Source organism: Natrix helvetica (genome assembly GCF_964273705.1).
Source record: "Natrix helvetica genome assembly, chromosome: 6".
NCBI classification, from domain to species: Eukaryota; Metazoa; Chordata; class Lepidosauria; order Squamata; family Natricidae; genus Natrix; species Natrix helvetica.
Genome location: NC_138553.1, coordinates 79,413,959 through 79,431,167, shown reverse-complemented (window position 1 = coordinate 79,431,167; position 17,209 = coordinate 79,413,959). Strand labels below are relative to the sequence as shown.

The 17,209-nt window shown below is 43.9% G+C and overlaps 1 protein-coding gene across 4 annotated transcripts in view; it reads left to right on the top strand.

The window, feature by feature from the left end:
- The window catches only part of RELN (reelin), a 351,649-nt gene that overhangs the window by 74,151 nt on the left and 260,289 nt on the right, over window positions 1-17,209 (top strand). For all 4 annotated transcript variants that reach the window (XM_081957930.1, XM_081957928.1, XM_081957927.1 and 1 more), the window contains exon 3: window positions 13,665-13,800. In XM_081957930.1, the coding sequence (XP_081814056.1) occupies window positions 13,665-13,800 (136 nt within the window). The remainder of the gene's footprint in view (window positions 1-13,664; window positions 13,801-17,209) is intronic.

Below are 17,209 nucleotides of genomic sequence, written 5' to 3'. Positions count from 1 at the left end.
TGTGTGCGTGTCTTCCAGAATAATTCGGGGACGCCTAGAGCAATTTCAACCAAACTTAGTACACAGATGACTTACTCTCTGAAAAAAAATGTTGTGGGAGTAAGACACCTGTAAAGCCCCTCGGGGGTGTGTGTGTTCTGTTAAAATACAGCCTCTTGTGTCTTAAAATGGCTTCTACTGTATTGTGGTAAAATGGCTTCTACTGTGCAGCGCAGTGGAGTTGCCTTGGTAACGGCTTCACAGTACTCCACAAGGGGGCTCCTTCTGGTAAGGGGGAAAATCCAACATTAGAAATTAAGTTTGGTCTGGAAATTTCCCGCCCCCGATAAATAAATACCCGGGCAATGCTGAGTTATTAGCTAGTCCAAAATAAATATATTGTCCAAAACCTTTGGAAATGCTTATATAGAAGGTCCCCTCGCATAGGTCCATGGGTAGCCAATGAACGGAAGTGGGTAACCCTTTCTCTTGAATAAAACTTTATCCTGAGACACGTATATTCGCCTTCATGAAAACTTTCTCTGTCCAATTCATCCAATATCTCAGGGGTTGCCACAAAGAAGAGGGAGTGAAGCTATTATCCAAAGCACCTGAGGGCAGGACAAGAAGCAATGGGTGGAAACTAATCAAGGAGAGAAACAACTTAGAACTGAGGAGAAATTCCCTAACTGTCAGAACAATTAATCAGTGGAACAACTTGCCTCCAGAAGTTGTGAATGCTCCAACACTGGAAGTTTTTAAGATGATGTTGGATAACCACTTGTCTGAAGTGGTGTAGGGTTTCCTGCCTAAGCAGGGGATTGGATTAGAAGAACTCCAAGTTCCTTCCAATTCTGTTATTCTATTCTGTTCTCTTTTGTTCTGTTCTATTCTATTCTATCAAAATATTTCTCCATTTGCATTCATTTCCTTAGAAAACAGAACACAATATTTTGTATCTGTTGCGGGGATGAACAATGGAGCAGTGATTCCGAAGAGGACTTGTGACACAAGAGCATCATCTGAAAAATGATTATTCCCTTTTCCCTTTGATGAATACGCCAATCACTGCCTGATATCTCAGTTTCCACTCTGTATTTACGCTTGTCCGTTGAAGCCTCTTGATTTCAGATGCCTAGAGATTGTTTCCCACCCAAAGTTCTCAAGTTGACAGCAGACAATCATTTAAAAAAAAAGTGAAGACTACAACTCTTCCTGACCTCCCTTTTAACAAGTACATATGCTTAATAAATTGACAAAGAATCAGTGTCTTGGGGAAATTATGCAAATAGAAGGCTACACGCTCGGCTCCCAGCAGCCTCTCATTTGCATATATGTAACTGATCTCAGCTTGAAGTCATAAATCCCTAAGACAAAGATACATTTCCAGTGGATTCTGACAAAGGCCCTGCTTGGAAAATGTTAATTAAGAACCCATCATATCCAGGTCATTGAAGGAAAGATGAAGGGAAGAATTTAAATTCATAAATGGCTGGCGAGGCGCAATGGTTATCTTTATAAAATGAGCAGCTCACAAATATTGACAGCTACTCATGTTTTCACTTTCTTGCATTCAAAAGGGGGGGAAAAACCCATAATAAATATGAACCAAATATTGAATTAGAAGCAGCCAATATAATATAGCCAGGTGGGAGATTAGAATATTCAGGGTAATTTAGAAGCAGATCCTACAACATATGGTATACAAACTGAGGTTGTGATATCTTTGCTGTGTAGAAAACATTGCAATTTTGAAAGGCCCTGGTCGAAAACTGTGGGGAGCTTATAAAGGATTAGCTGATAACTTGGCACTGCCCGGGTATTTATTTATCCCAACCCTCCTTCCATGAACGTTGCCACAATTTCTAACGTTGGATTTTCCCCCTTACCAGAGGGAGCCCCCTTGTGGAGTACTGTGAAGCCGTTACCATGGCAACTCCACAGCGCTGTACAGTAGAAGCAATTTTAAGACAGTACGGTAGAAGCCATTTGAAGGCACAACAGGCTATATCTTAACAGAACACACACTCCGAGGGCTGTCTTACACCCACAGTATTTGTTTCCAGATGGTAAGTCATCTGTGTACCAAGTTTGGTTGAAATTGCTCAAGGCGTTCCAGAGTTATGCTGGAACATATACACACAGCCATTTATAGACAGAGAGAGATTAAAAACAGACACTCCTTAGTAAAAATAGTAAAGGAAAACCCCAAACATTAAGTACAAATGTTGCCAATTATGCCTGGTAGCATAAGGGATTCTATTGTGAGCGGAGGAGTGGAGTGCTCTTCTCGTGAAATACCTCTGGATCCGCTCGATCGTATTAATGTCCGATATACAGTGTGGATTCCAGGCAGACGAGCTGTATTCGAGAATTGGTCTGGCAAAGGTTTTGTATGCCCTAGTTAGAAGTACAATGTTGCTGGAGAAGAAGCTTCGCAAAATTAGGTTAACAACTCTGAATGCCTTTTTGGCAATGCTGTTACAGTGAGCTCTGGGGCTTAGATCATTTGATATGAGTACTCCTAGATCCTTGACAGAGTGGGGGTCGTCTATGACAAAACAAATTTAAATGTGACACCTGAATGTCCCACAATGGCTGTAGAACAAAAATTGTGTGATGCTTTCGGAGAAGGAATTTAAATGGTATTTCTATAATGGAGCTATTTTCTGGATCAACTCTTAATTTGAAAACAGGTAGGATTATCTAAAAACAAATGGCATCCTTGTAGGGTGTTCTTCAACAAACAAGCCTTTTAATGTGAACAGATTCTGGAGTTTAGTAATTTAGTAAAAATTTGGATCAGGAATGGAGCAGAGGTGGTATTCAGCAGGTTCTGACCAGTTTTGGAGAACCAGTAGTGGAAATTTTGAGTAGTTCGGAGAACCGGTAAATACCACCTCTGGCTGGCCTCGCCCCCATCTATTCTCTGCTTCCCAAGTCCCAGCTGATCGGGAGGGGATTTCGCAGTATCCTTCCCCTGGAGTGGGAAGGGAATGGAGATTTTACAGTATCCTTCCCCCACCACACCTGCCAAGCCACGCCCTCCAAACCATACCCATCAAGCCATGCCCACAGAACCAGTAGTAAAAAAAAAATGAATCCCACCACTGGGACGGAGGCTTATGAAGCATGTCTTTAAAATATTGATCCCTATTTAAGGGAAAGTTTAGTTTTAGTGGGAAAAAGGAAATTCCTGAAGAAGATCTCAGCTATTAAATCAATCACTATCAATCCTTTTCACAAAACGCAGGGAACCTTTTTGTCTTTCTTCTGTACTGAGGTGTATTCCACAATTTTGTTTCCCTGAAGAAACCTAGCATCACTTTAATTATATTTAAATATATACTGTGTTTCCCTGAAAATAAGACAGGATCTTATTTTCTTTTGAACCCCCCACCCCAAATAAGCATTTGGCCTTATTTTCGGGGAGGTCTTATTATTTTAGAGGTGCAGGAGGCGGTGAGCGTGGTCACCTCATGGCTGCTGCTGTGTTGCAATATTTTTTGGGAGGGCTTATTTTAGTCCACATGTTTATTGGACCCGTGCCCCTCCTGGCTTGTACTGGCATCCTGGGAGGTTACACGAGACTGGCTCCTGGGCTTAGTGAACGCTTCGTTGAGCGAGGGATCTCTCCCGGCCACCTTGAAAGAGGCGGTGGTGAGACCCTTGCTCAAGAAGCCTTCCCTGGACCCTACGGAGCTGGCCAATTATCATCCTGTCTCCAACCTTCCCTTTTTGGCGAAGGTTGTAGAGAGTGTGGTGGCTTACCAGTTTCCACGACATCTGGAGGAAAATGATTATCTAGACCCGCGCCAGTCCGGCTTCCGCCCCGGTCACAGCACGGAGACGGCCTTGGTCGCGTTGGTGGATGATCTCTGGAGGGCCAGAGATAGGGGTTGTTCCTCTATCCTGGTCCTATTAGACCTCTCGGCGGCTTTTGATACCATCGACCATGGTATCCTGTTGCGCCGGCTGGAGGGGTTGGGGGTCCGGGGCACCGTTTTGCGGTGGTTCGGCTCCTACCTTTCCGGCCGGACGCAACGTGTGTTGGCAGGGGAGGAGAGGTCGACCCTACGCCCCCTTACTTGCGGGGTACCACAGGGGTCGGTCCTCTCGCCACTCCTGTTCAACACATATATGAAGCCGCTGGGTGAGATCATCCGTGGTTTCGGGGTGGGATATCATCTGTACGCTGATGATACTCAGCTGTACATTTCCACCCCGAACCACCCCAACGAGGCCGTCGAAGTGATGTCCCGGTGTGTGGAAGCCATACGGGTCTGGATGGATGACAACCGACTCAAACTCAACCCCTCCAAGACGGAGTGGCTGTGGGTACCGGCTCCCCGGTTCAGCCAATTAATCCCATCTTTAGCCATCGGGGGCATTCAACTCGCCCCCGTGGAGCGGGCGCGCAATTTGGGCGTCCTCCTAGATGCCCGGCTGTCCATGGATGACCATGTGACAGCCGTGGCTAGGGGGGCGTTCCACCAGGTCCGCCAGGTGCACCAATTGCGCCCCCTACTGGACCGGGACGCCTTACGCACAGTCACTCATGCGCTGGTGACATCCCGCTTGGACTACTGTAACGGTCTCTACATGGGGCTTCCCTTGAAATGCACCCGGAGGCTACAGTTGGTCCAGAACGCAGCCGCGCGGGTAATTATGGGGAGTACTAGGTACTCCCATGTGACACCGTTCCTGCGCGAGCTGCACTGGCTTCCTGTGGTCTATCGGGTGCGTTTCAAGGTTTTGATAACGATCTTTAAAGCGCTCCATGGCTCAGGACCTAGTTACTTGCGGGATCGTATTCTGCCCCATACATCCCTGCGACCAATCCGCTCGCACAGAGAGGGTCTCCTCCAGGTGCCGTCCACCAGACAGTGCCGAGGGGCGGCGCCTAGGAGTAGAGCCTTCTCTGTGGCGGGCCCAGCCCTGTGGAATGACCTCCCTCCGGATATTAGGAATACCTCTGACCTCCGCTCCTTCCGTGTAAAGCTCAAGACCCACCTATTCCAAGCAGCTGGCCTGGCCCAACTATGATCTAACTATATCGCTCCTGACGGGTTTTTTATTTGTGTAATTTAATTGTATTTATTTATTTAGGGGTTTTTAAACATTGTGATTTTAATTGTTTTTATTCACCAGCCCACCTCCTCCTTGTACACGTCTTAGTATACGTCTTTGTTATATGTATGTCTTGTCTAGATATGTATTTTATATGTTTTGTTGTACGCCGCCCCGAGTCCTTCGGGAGAGGGTGCAGCTAAGAAATAAATATTTATTATTATTATTATTATTATGTGTTCAAAAACCCCGATTGGGCTTATTATCCAGAGAGGTATTCCAACATCTTTTAATACCATTTAACAAACGGGCTAAAACTTAAAAGAAAATACGTGTCTAATTTTAAAGCACTCTTTTATACCAGAGTAAGGCTGGTTTTTAATAATAGAAAACCCCCCATAAAATCATTTTGTTGTATGAAGCAAGTTAAATCTGATATAACCCGCTGAATTGGAAATAAAAAGAGCCTTCATTGTCAGTGTGCTCCCCTTTGTGATACTTAATAATTTATCAAGCCGTACTGACCCATAATTGATTTGCACAAGCCAGCTGTGTTTTAGAAGTCTCTTCCATTCTATCAAACTCGAGGGATGTTTTTTCCCCCCTGTGAAACAGAATGTAATCATCTAGAAAAAAAAATCAATCGCTAGTCATACGTTAGATATGAGTGTAGCTCACTCAGGGTTTCCTTCGAAATGCCAGTAGGTGATTGTTAATTGAGGAATTCCTCTGACTTTAATGGGATTATCACACTTCTCGTTCTAGAATCCTTCCATGAATTATTCTTCTTTTTAAAAAGATAGAAACAGCTACAAGGAATGTTCCATAATGCACAACGTTGTTTTGTGGGGCAGTGCGATTCTTAAAACTGGTTGGCGTTTACACTGTGTTTGTTTTTGTCTGTGGTTTGCTTTTGCTTTTTCCTTGTGAGATTGTATGCTCGATGAGGGAAGCTTCGGTTGCCACATGCCTCACTGCTATATTACTACAAGGTGGTGGTATATCAGGGTCACACACCCCTTATTTAACAATTGCTGGAAAATAATACTTGCTCCTCTCTCCACTCAGTATAATTGAGGCTAAGAAATGATGTATTCAACCCCAATGTTGTGGCCTGCCAGCGGCCAGTGGATCTGATGGAAGACTCCGACAGTGAGGAGGTTGGGGGGGGGACACACGGGACAGTCCTGGAGTCTGGGGAAGGCTCTGATGAGGGCTCTGTGTCGGAGGCAGAGAGGGGCCAGGGCCATCCGACAATTATCAGCTGCCTTCGGAGTCGGAGATCAGTGGAGCGGAAGAACAGCTGGAGCCTGTTCCCAGTGTGGGCATGTACAGAGCTGCCAGGAGACGGGAACAGCTAAGGAACAAAGGCCGACTCAGAATAAAGGCACAGGTGGATATGGCCCCTCCCATAGGGAATAAAGAGGAGCGAAAGGGGAGTGGAGTTTGTAGGAGACAATTAGTTCACTTAATTAGTGTGAAGATTTGTTCGTGACTCTCAGAGACTCCTTGCCAAGTATTGTTTTGTACAACGTTGTGTTTGGTAGCTCTCCAAGCCTGATAAGGTCTGTGATTGTAAATGCACCCTTGAAAGACTGTTTGCCGAGACTTTACTGGATATGAATGAGAGGAATTCATATTAGCTTAATAAAAAAGGTTTTTTGTCGGGACAAGGAGTCTGCTTCGTGATTTTCTGAAGTCTAGGTCAGAACACCTGATAAAATTACAAGTGTTTGCAGTAGTGGCGAATATCTGTAGCTTGGGTGTAGAATGAGGGTGGAGGTTTGTTCTCTTACCTTGTGATTGATTTCCAAATATTTTGTTACTAGGCTAGGTAACGACTTCAGCTGAGTTTTGATTGCAAGTGTTTTACTGAAATTTGTGCAGTCCTTTCGTTGGTCTTGCCCAACTGCAGTCTTTGGCAAAGCAGAAAGAAGAGAAATTCCATCTTGGGCCAGACCATTGCGGAATTTATTTCTACTGGCTTTTTAAACAAAATTAATTTTGTTAAACTTCAAAAACCTGAATAAAAGGTGAACAAGCAAGAAAAAAGAAAGTAGAAAAGAATCACACAAAAAGCCAGATGAAAGTGTGAAGAAAAAAAGAAAGGAAAAAGTAAAGTTGGGTTGAGATGCTTTAAGCGTAGAAGATAAACCATCTAAGATACAAACCGATGAGGTGGTCACCCCTCACCTTTCTTGCACCTTAAAATCCGAGATAGACCATCTCATTCTCCACATTTGTCTACAACACGGGCCTAGCCACATTGTCCTTCCTACAGCGCTTTTCAGGAGAAGAAGAAAAAATGTTCAACAATTCTATATGAAGACCATAAAAATGTCTATATAAATTTATATATTATCCGCGAGTCCTCGGGATGCCGTTCACCTTGTCTATGACCCTTTGGAAGAGTTAAAGCTCTTGAAAGGGGACCCGATTCCTGAAGTTGCTGCAGTGACCTTGCCTTGATTTCAGTTATATAGAACTTTTATTACAGCAAGTGCCAGAAAATTGAGGATATCCATCTATTCTGGATAAGCGCCCTCTCTCGCCCCTTTCCTGGGCTTGGATTAGGTATGATATACAGCTGGCATCCCTAACAGTTTCACTGTAAAGTAATAAACAACAGGGAAAGGCATAATAAGACGGAATGACACATATATTCGGTTTCAACACACAATAAAACTCAAGGGGGAAAGCTTCCTTACCTTTTAAAATAGGGTGTGATTTAGTGAGCCTTGGCTGCCGCAGATTTCGTCTCTACCCCAAATTACACAAAGATCCGTAGAAATTCTATTTTTTAAAATAATAATAATAATGATACACCCAATCATTTTTCTTTAGTCCTTGCTGTTCCTGTGTTAAATTACATGAATATTCCAAGCATTTTTAAGGAAAAGACAAGCATATGATTAAAAGAGAGAGACAGAACCAAACCCCTGTCAGTGGCATGTTTATCATAAACCATGGTTGGTTAGAGAAACTGCAGCATAATTACTTTTGGGTTTGTTTGTTTTTTTGTTGATACTTCCATCTGTTTTCCATAGTGGTCTGTGGAAAACAGAAGCCTTGCCTGGATGTGTGTTTTTTTTTCATCTCCAAGGTCTACATGAATGCTAAGTCTACAGGAAATACTGCTTTACTTAGAGCTCAACCAAAAATTGTAGCTGTAATCCCCCCCCCCGTTTTTCCCCGTACAAAGAAATATTTTATGCCATTAAAGGTAAAGGTAAAAGTTCCCCTCACACATATGTGCTAGTCGTTCCCGACTCTAGGGGGAGGTGCTCATCTCCATTTCAAAGCCGAAGAGCCAGCGCTGTCTGAAGACGTCTCCGTGGTCATGTTGCCGGCATGACTAAACGCCAAAGGCGCACAGAATGCTGTTACCTTCCCACTAAAGGTGGTTCCTATTTTTCTACTTGCATTTTCACATGCTTTCGAACTGCTAGGTTGGCAGAAGCTGGGATAAGTCACGGGAGCTCACTCCGTTACACGGTGCTAGGGATTCAAACCGCCAAACTGCCAACCTTTCTGATCGACAAGCTCAGCATCTTAGGCACTGAGCCACCACGTCCCTATTTTATGCCATTATAGTCTGCAATTCTAGATAGAAAATAATTCTTAATGGGACTCAATTCTGAATAAACATATAGGTAGTCCTCAACTTACAACAGTTTGTTTAGCACTGGGGAAAAAGTGATATATGAGCGTTTTTCACACTGTTGGCAGCTTCCCCATGGTCATGTGATTTCAATGGATGAGGGGATAAATGGGGAACTCATCAAATTTGCAGATGACATCAAGCTGGAAGGAATAGCCAACACTCCAGAAGACAGGCTTAAGATATAGAAGGATCTTGATAAACTTGAACATTGGGCACTATCTAATAAAATGAAATTCAATGGTGAAAAGAGTAAAGTTCTACATTTAGGCAAGAAAAACGAAATGCACAGATACAGTATAGGTGGTACCTTCCTCAATAGTAGTAACTGTGAGAGGGATCTTGGAGTCCTAGTGGACAACCATTTAAATATGAGCCAGCCGTGTGCAGCAGCTGCCAAAAAAACCAACACAGTTCTAGGCTGCATCAACAGAGGGATAGAATCAAGATCACGTGAAGTGTTAATACCACTTTATAATGCCTTGGTAAGGCCACACTTGGAATACAGCATTCAGTTTTGGTCGCCACGTTGTAGAAAAGATGTGGAGATTCTAGAAAGAGTGCAGAGAAAAGCAACGAAGATGATTAGGGGACTGGAGACTAAAACATATGAAGAACGGTTGCAGGAACTGAGTCTGTCTAGTTTAATGAAAAGAAGGACTAGAGGAGACATGATAGCATTGTTCCAATATCTCAGGGGCTGCCACAAAGAAGAGGGAGTCAAGCTATTCTCCAAGGCACCTGAGGGCACAACAAGAAGCAATGGGGGGAAACTAATCAAGGAGAGAAGCAACTTAGAACTGAGGAGAAATTTCCAGACGGTTAGAACAATTAATCAGTGGAACAGAAGTTGCCTCCAGAAGTTGTGAATGCCCCAACACTGGAAGTCTTTAAGAAGATGTTGGATAGCCATTTGTCTGAAATGGTATAGGGTTTCCTGCTTAGGCAGGGGGTTGGACTAGAAGACCTCCAAGGTGCCTTCCAACTCTGCTATTGTATTGTATTGTATTTACATTCAGATGTTTGACAACTGCTTCAGATTTATGACGGTTGCAGTATCCCGGGGTTACAGGAACACCTTTTGTGACCCTCTGACAAGCAAACTCAATCGGGAAGCCAGATTCACTTAACAACCAAGTTGCTAATTTAAAAAACTGCAGGGATTCACAATGTGGCAAGAAAAGTCGTAAAATGGGGCAAAACAAATTTCTCGACAGAGATTTTGGGCTTGATTGTCGTCGTAACTCGAGGACTACCTGTAAAAGTTTGTGCAATTAACTTCTACCTTAATGATGTTTTTCTTTTCACCTCTGTACTTTTTTTGCCCAACCAGTCCTTCAAGAAAACTCTTTCCCACTTACATGTTACGGGGTCTGGATGGGGGACAACAGACTCAAACTCAACCCCTCCAAGACCGAGTGGCTGTGGTTACCGGCACCTCGGTTCAGCCAGCTGACTCCATCGCTGGCCATAGGGGGCGAACAATTGTCCCCTGTGGAGCGGGCGCGCAATTTGGGCGTCCTCCTTGATGCCCGGCTGTCAATGGAGGACCATGTGGCAGCCGTGGCAAGGGGGGCGTTCCACCAGGTTCGCCTGGTGCGCCAATTGCGCCCCCTACTGGACCGGAGTGCCCTGCGCACGGTCACTCATGCGCTGGTGACGTCTCGCCTGGACTACTGCAATGCTCTCTACATGGGGCTTCCCTTGGGACGCATCCGGAGACTGCAGCTAGTTCAGAACGCAGCCGCGCGGGCTATTATGGGACGTACACGTTACTCCCACGTAACACCTCTCCTGCGCGAGCTGCACTGGCTACCTGTGGCCTTTCGGGTGCGTTTCAAGGTATTGATTACCATCTTTAAAGCGCTCCATGGCAGTGGACCTAGTTACCTGCAGGATCGCATCCTACCACACACGTCCCTGCGACCTATTCGCTCACACAGAGAGGGGCTCCTCCTGGTGCCGTCTGCTAGTCAATGCCAGCGGGCGACACCTAGGAGTAGATCCTTCTCTGTGATGGGCCCAACCCTCTGGAATGACCTCCCCCCAGACATTCGAACTACCACCGACCTCCGTTCCTTCCGTCAAAAGTTAAAGACTCACCTATTTCAATCAGCTGGCCTGGCACTTTCTTAGTTGTACCTCCCAGGGATTTATTTTATTTTAGGGTTGGGGTTTTATTTATGATGTTTTAAGATTAGTATTACTTATTTCTTAGCACAGTCTATTTCCTCCTCCAATGTATCTTAAATGCAGTTTAAACGTATTTAATTATTGTGAATGTTTTTATTATTGACTGTACACCGCCCCGAGTCCCTTTTTGGGAGAGGGGCGGTCTAAAAATCTAAGAAATAAAATAAATGTTATATATCACAAAAAAAAAACCAGTTGATTAAAAAAAAATAGTGAACTGCAAAGAATAATACAATGGTGATAATAGAGTGAGAAGCTACACACGTTAAAGTAATTTAAAATCTCTCTAACTAAAAAAAGGGGGACAAAATAGGAACCATAAGATTTGAAGATGCATTGCAGTGCCTATTATATGTTCTGCATGGAACTAATTAAATTCCACCACCACCCTTGTAGAGGATAAGGCGAAAAAAAATGATCTATTGATTCTAACCCAGGGGTGTCCAAACTTGGCAACTTTAAGACTTGTGGACTTCAACTCCCAGACCCATAGAATTTGTTGCTGTTGGTTGTGAAGTCATGTCCGATCCATCACGACCCCATGGACAATGTTCCTCCAGGCCTTCCTGTCCTCTACCATCCTCTGGAGTCCATTTAAGCTCAGGCCGACTGCTTTGGTGACTCCATCCAGCCACCTCATTTTCTGTCGTCCCCTTCTTCTTTTGCCCTCCATCGTTCCCAGCATGAGGCTCTTCTCCAGGGAGCCCTTCCTTCTCATTAGGTGGCCAAAGGATTTGAGTTTCCTCTTCAGGATCTGGCCTTCTAAGGAGCAGTCAGGGCAGTCTATCAGTAGATTTTTGAAGCCTTCCTTTTCCCCCACTAAGACCTCAAGTGTGAGGTAGACTTTAAGAGCTTCCAAAGAGCTTGACCTCCATTTTTAGAAAAGCAACAGAAATAAGTTGGGGAAGACCCAAAGGTGCTTTTTCAAGAGGCAACTGGACTTCCTTGTATTTTCTTTGAAGACATTTTGCTTCTCATCCAAGAAACTTTTTCAGCTCTGTGAAAATCCAGTTGCTTTTTTAAAAAGCACCTTTAGGACAACTATAACCTAGATAACTGATAATTTCCATAGAAATTTTTTTGGAGAAGACCCAAAAATAATTCTTGGGAAATTGTTCTGGGCTACTTCCAACGAGGTAATTGACTTTAGATCCCACCGATGGATATGGATAAATTTCCAAAATACAGATGAAGTATTTTGATGTACTAAAATATGTACATACCTTTCTTTATAATATTAAGTGTTCTATTTCTATCTGAAACTTTTTCTCTGTCAAATAATCTTAAGCATTAATAACAGAACAACAAAGGTTAAAATAAATACTAAATGGTTAAAAAAACCAATTAACATTTCAAAGCCCAGTGAAAGAAATACTGTACACTGAGAATATAGGAAAATATACTTTTGAAGTTCAGGGCGAAGAGTAAAGTTATTTCATATTAATGTTCAAGGTAAATATATACTGTATATATAGATCGGGGTGAAATCCAGCAGTTTCTGACAGTAACGGAAATACTGGAAAGTAGCGGAAATTTTGAGTAGTTTGGAGAACCGGTAGCAGAAATTTTGATTAGTTTAGAGAATCGGCTGGCACCAGAGTAGTATGGGAATGAAGATTTTGCAGTATCTTTCCCCTGGAATGGGGTGGGAATGGAGATTTTGCAGTATCCTTCCCTGGAGTGGGGATGGAATGGAGATTTTGCAGTGTCCTTCCCCTGGAGTGAGGAGGGAATGGAGATTTTGCAGTATCCTTCCCCTGGAGTGGGGTGGGAATGGAGATTTTGCAGTATCCTTCCCCTGCAGTGGGGAGGGAATGGAGATTTTGCAGTATCCTTCCCCTGGAATGGGGATGGAATGGAGATTTTGCAGTATCCTTCCCTGGAGTGGAGATGGAATGGAGATTTTGCAGTGTCCTTCCCCTGGAGTGGGGAGGGAATGGGGATTTTGCAGTATCCTTCCCCTGGAGTGAGGAGGGAATGGAGATTTTGCAGTATCCTTCCCCTGGAGTGGGGATGGAATGGAGATTTTGCAGTATCCTTCCCCTGGAGTGAGGAGGGAATGGAGATTTTGCAGTATCCTTCCCCTGGAGTGGGGTGGGAATGGAGATTTTGCAGTATCCTTCCCCTGGAGTGAGGAGGGAATGGAGATTTTGCAGTATCCTTCCCCTGGAGTGGGGTGGGAATGGAGATTTTGCAGTATCCTTCCCCTGGAGTGGGGGTGGAATGGAGATTTTGCAGTATCCTTCCCCTGGAGTGAGGAGGGAATGGAGATTTTGCAGTATCATTCCCCTGGAGTGAGGAGGGAATGGAGATTTTGCAGTATCCTTCCCCTGGAGTGGGGTGGGAATGGAGATTTTGCAGTATCCTTCCCCTGGAGTGGGGGTGGAATGGAGATTTTGCAGTATCCTTCCCCTGGAGTGAGGAGGGAATGGAGATTTTGCAGTATCCTTCCTCTGGAGTGGGGGTGGAATGGAGATTTTGCAGTATCCTTCCCCTGTCACACCCACCAAGCCACACCACACCCACAAGCCATGCCCATGAAGCCACACCATGCCCACCAAGCCACACCCACCAAGCCACACCACGCCCACCAAGGCATGCCCACAGAACTGGTAGCAAAAAGATTTCACCGCTGATACCGATAGAATGCTGTGTAACACAACTGAATTTCTTATTCATTGTTGATGGATGCTTGTGCAGAAATAAAAATGAAACTGTTGAATGAATATTCATGAATATTTATTTTGTCTCTTCCTTGTAGGAATAATGTCTGATCACCAATTTGGGAATCAGTTCATGTGCAGTGTGGTTGCATCACACGTCAGCCACCTTCCAACCACAAATCTCAGTTTCGTTTGGATTGCCCCTCCTGCAGGAACAGGCTGCGTGAATTTTATGTAAGTAACTGCTACTATGATTGTTACGGTGAAGGTTAGTAGAAGAAATGGGAAAATCTGGGGTGGAGTCAAAAGAGGGATCTGCCTAGAATCCCTACATAGTCACAAGCGAACTACTGTATTTTTCAGAGTATAAGACGCACCTTCCCCCCCCCAAAAAAAGAAGGAAAAAATCTGGGTGCATCTTATACACTGAATACAGCATTTTTGGCATCCCGAAACCCGACCCCCTTTGCAAAACTGGACATGCAGAGGGTTTGGGAGGCCTGCAAAGTGCTCCTGGGGGCTGGGGAGGGCAAAAATGGGCTATGTTTTGCTCATTTTTGGCCCCCCCCCCAGCCCCAGGCTCACTCTACAAGCCTCCCAACGCCAATGCATGCCCTGTTTTTGGCAAAAAAAGGGCCTGTTTTTGCAAACAAATGGGCCATTTTTTGTTCATTATTTGGTGGGGGGCAGCCCCCAGGAGCACTTTGCAGGCCTCTCAAACTCTCTGCATGCTCCGTTTTTCACAAAAAATGAGGTATGCAGAGGAATTGGGAGGTCTGCAGAGTGCAAAAACATTTTTTTTAAAATTTACCTCTTCAAAATCTTGGTGCGTCTTATGGTTCCAAAAATACAGTAAGTCCAACCTCCTTTGAATTCCATTGATTTTTACCTAACTTCAAGCAGATGCTGACCACGAATTGAGAAGATTCTTGTGCATAGGCTAATTTAGCATTAAGTCAGTTTAATTCATGTGCGAGGAACTTATCTTTTGTGCCTGACAGTTATTTTATGGCAGGAGGACTGTAGAAGGTAATATATGTACAGGTACAACTGTTCATTTGGTGAACATACAAAGTTACAACAGCACTAAAAAAGTGACTTATGACCGTTTTTCAGTTACGAGCTTTGCAACATCCCCAAGGTCATGGGATCAAAATTCAAATGCTTGCCAGCTGTCATGGATTTATGACCGTCACAGTGTCCCTTGGATTCCCTTTTGTGACTTTCTGACTGTTCTGACCTGGGCTTCCCAAGATCATGAAGCCGACTCCTCGTCCGGATAAAACCCCTTTTATTTAGTATAAAGTGAATTCCTCTCCCAGCCAACAGTCTTTCAAGAGATTTCACAACTGCAGACCTTTATCAGGCTTGGAGAGCTGCCAGGCCGATATCTTCCAAACTCCATGCTGTAGCAGCAATTCCTTGGCAAGAAGTCAGGAACAGATCTTCACCCGAATGAATTGAAGTAATTGTCTCCTGCAAACTCCACTCCCCTTTCGCTCCTCTTTATTCCCTATGGGAGGGGCCATTCACCGTCCACCTGTGGTTTTACTCCCGAGTTGGCCCTTGTCCTGAACTGTTCCCTTCTCCTGGCAACTCTGTGCATGCACACATTGGCTCCAGCTATTCTTCTGCCCCACTGATGTCTGACTCTGAAGGCAGTTGATAACTGTCAGACGGCTCTGGCCCCTTCTCTGCCTCCGACACAGAGCCCTCCTCAGAGCCTTCCCCAGACTCCAGGACTGGCCCATGTTCCTCCCCAACCCTCCTCACTGTCTGAATCTGCTGCCAGCTCTGCTGACTGCTGGCGGGCTACAACACTGGCAAGTGGTCAATGAGGAAGCCAGATTAATTTAATAACCAGGTTACTAACTCATCAAACTGCAGCAGTTCACTTAACGGTTATGGCAAGAAAAGTGATAAAAAGAGATGTAATTCCCTTAACAAATTTCTCACTTAACCCACATTAATTTCGGGGTAAATTGTGGTCATAGGTTGAGGATTGCCCATATCAAGAATTAGCAAATGTACCTCTGTATAAGATGCTGCTTCCTGTGGTAGTTTTAAGTGGACCAATTTGTAGGTTTCTTAAACAGTCAAATGAAATTACAAGCCCGATTCAACCGTGACCAGTGAGAAAAATCAATTTGCAGCATTGATTTCGCTTTCGAGAACTGGAAAATTTTCATTTAAGAAATGTAAGGAGAAGGAGAAGGTTATCTATTGTGGGTGCAAATAATATAACAGAGTGCGGTTAACCATTATTCAGGTACTCAATGGACTGTGAAGCCAATACGATGAGGATTTAACTTATATGGAACTTGACAGTGTTAATGCAAAAAGCTCTTGGAAACTTTATTTCGTGAAGATTTTTATAATATGACTAGCTGATAACCTCCGAGTTGCCCGGGTATTTATTTATGCTAATCCTGTATTAGACAGGAAAAGGAATGAATTATATCTATAGTGTCAAATCAAAGTAACACACACACATACAGACACACACACACAGACAGACACACAAACTGGAATCCAAAATGCACACTATCACTGTGAAAAGTACAGTGATTTGACACTATAGTTATAATTCATTCCTTTTCATTTCAGCGGCCCAGGCATTCCAGAGTTATGCTGGAACACACAGATGAGTTACTTCTGAGGAGGCAGTTGCACCCAAGTAGAAGAGTTACGTCAGAGTAGGCAGTTGTACCCGAGTAGAAGAGTTACTTCTGAGGAGGCAGTTGTACCCGAGTAGAAGAGTTACGTCAGAGTAGGCAGTTGTACCCAAGTAGAAGAGTTACTTCTGAGGAAGCAGTTGCACCCAAGTAGAAGAGTTACTTCTGAGGAGGCAGTTGTACCCGAGTAGAAGAGTTATGTCAGATACATTCATCAAGAATCATAAGGTACAACACTAAGTGATAGTCATAGGGTACAAATAAGCAATCAGGAAGCAATCAATATCAATATAAATTGTAAGGATACAAGGAACAAAGTTACGGTCCTGCAGTCATAAGTGGGAGGAGATGGGTGATAGGAACGATGAGAAGACTAATAGTAATAGTAATGCAGCCTTAATGAATAGTTTGACAGCGGTGAGGGAATTATTTGTTTGGCAGAGTGATGGCGTTCAGGGAAAAAACTAAATAAATCTCAAGGCATTTTATCTATAGAAGAGATTTACACAGTCAAATAATAGTTGTCACTGGACAGAACAAAGTCTCTCTCTCTCTCTCTCTCCCTCTCTCCCTCTCTCTCTCTCTCTCTCTCTCTCTCTCTCTCTAAAGTTCAGGATATACTTGAGCCAATTACGCTCTCATGAAATTAAGGACGCCGAATAAATTTGCTTGAAAGTAAATATGCTTCAGGGTGAATTCCTACCAACTGTTCCCTTTGAATTTGGGAAGGAAATATTCGCAACACAATTGCGCTGCCAAATATGAAGTGGTTGCTTTGGCTGAAATCCAACAAAATGTACATAAAGCAATCAAAAGCTCTTTTGAACAGTTTTATTGACTCTCTGTAGAGGGATTCTGGGCAGCTGAGCGGTTTGATAAAATTTGGTTTGCAAAAAGAAAGGAAAAAAGAACAGAAAAAAGCAAGAAATGCGTATTATCACCTTGTTGTTACATATGTTGTTGTAGAA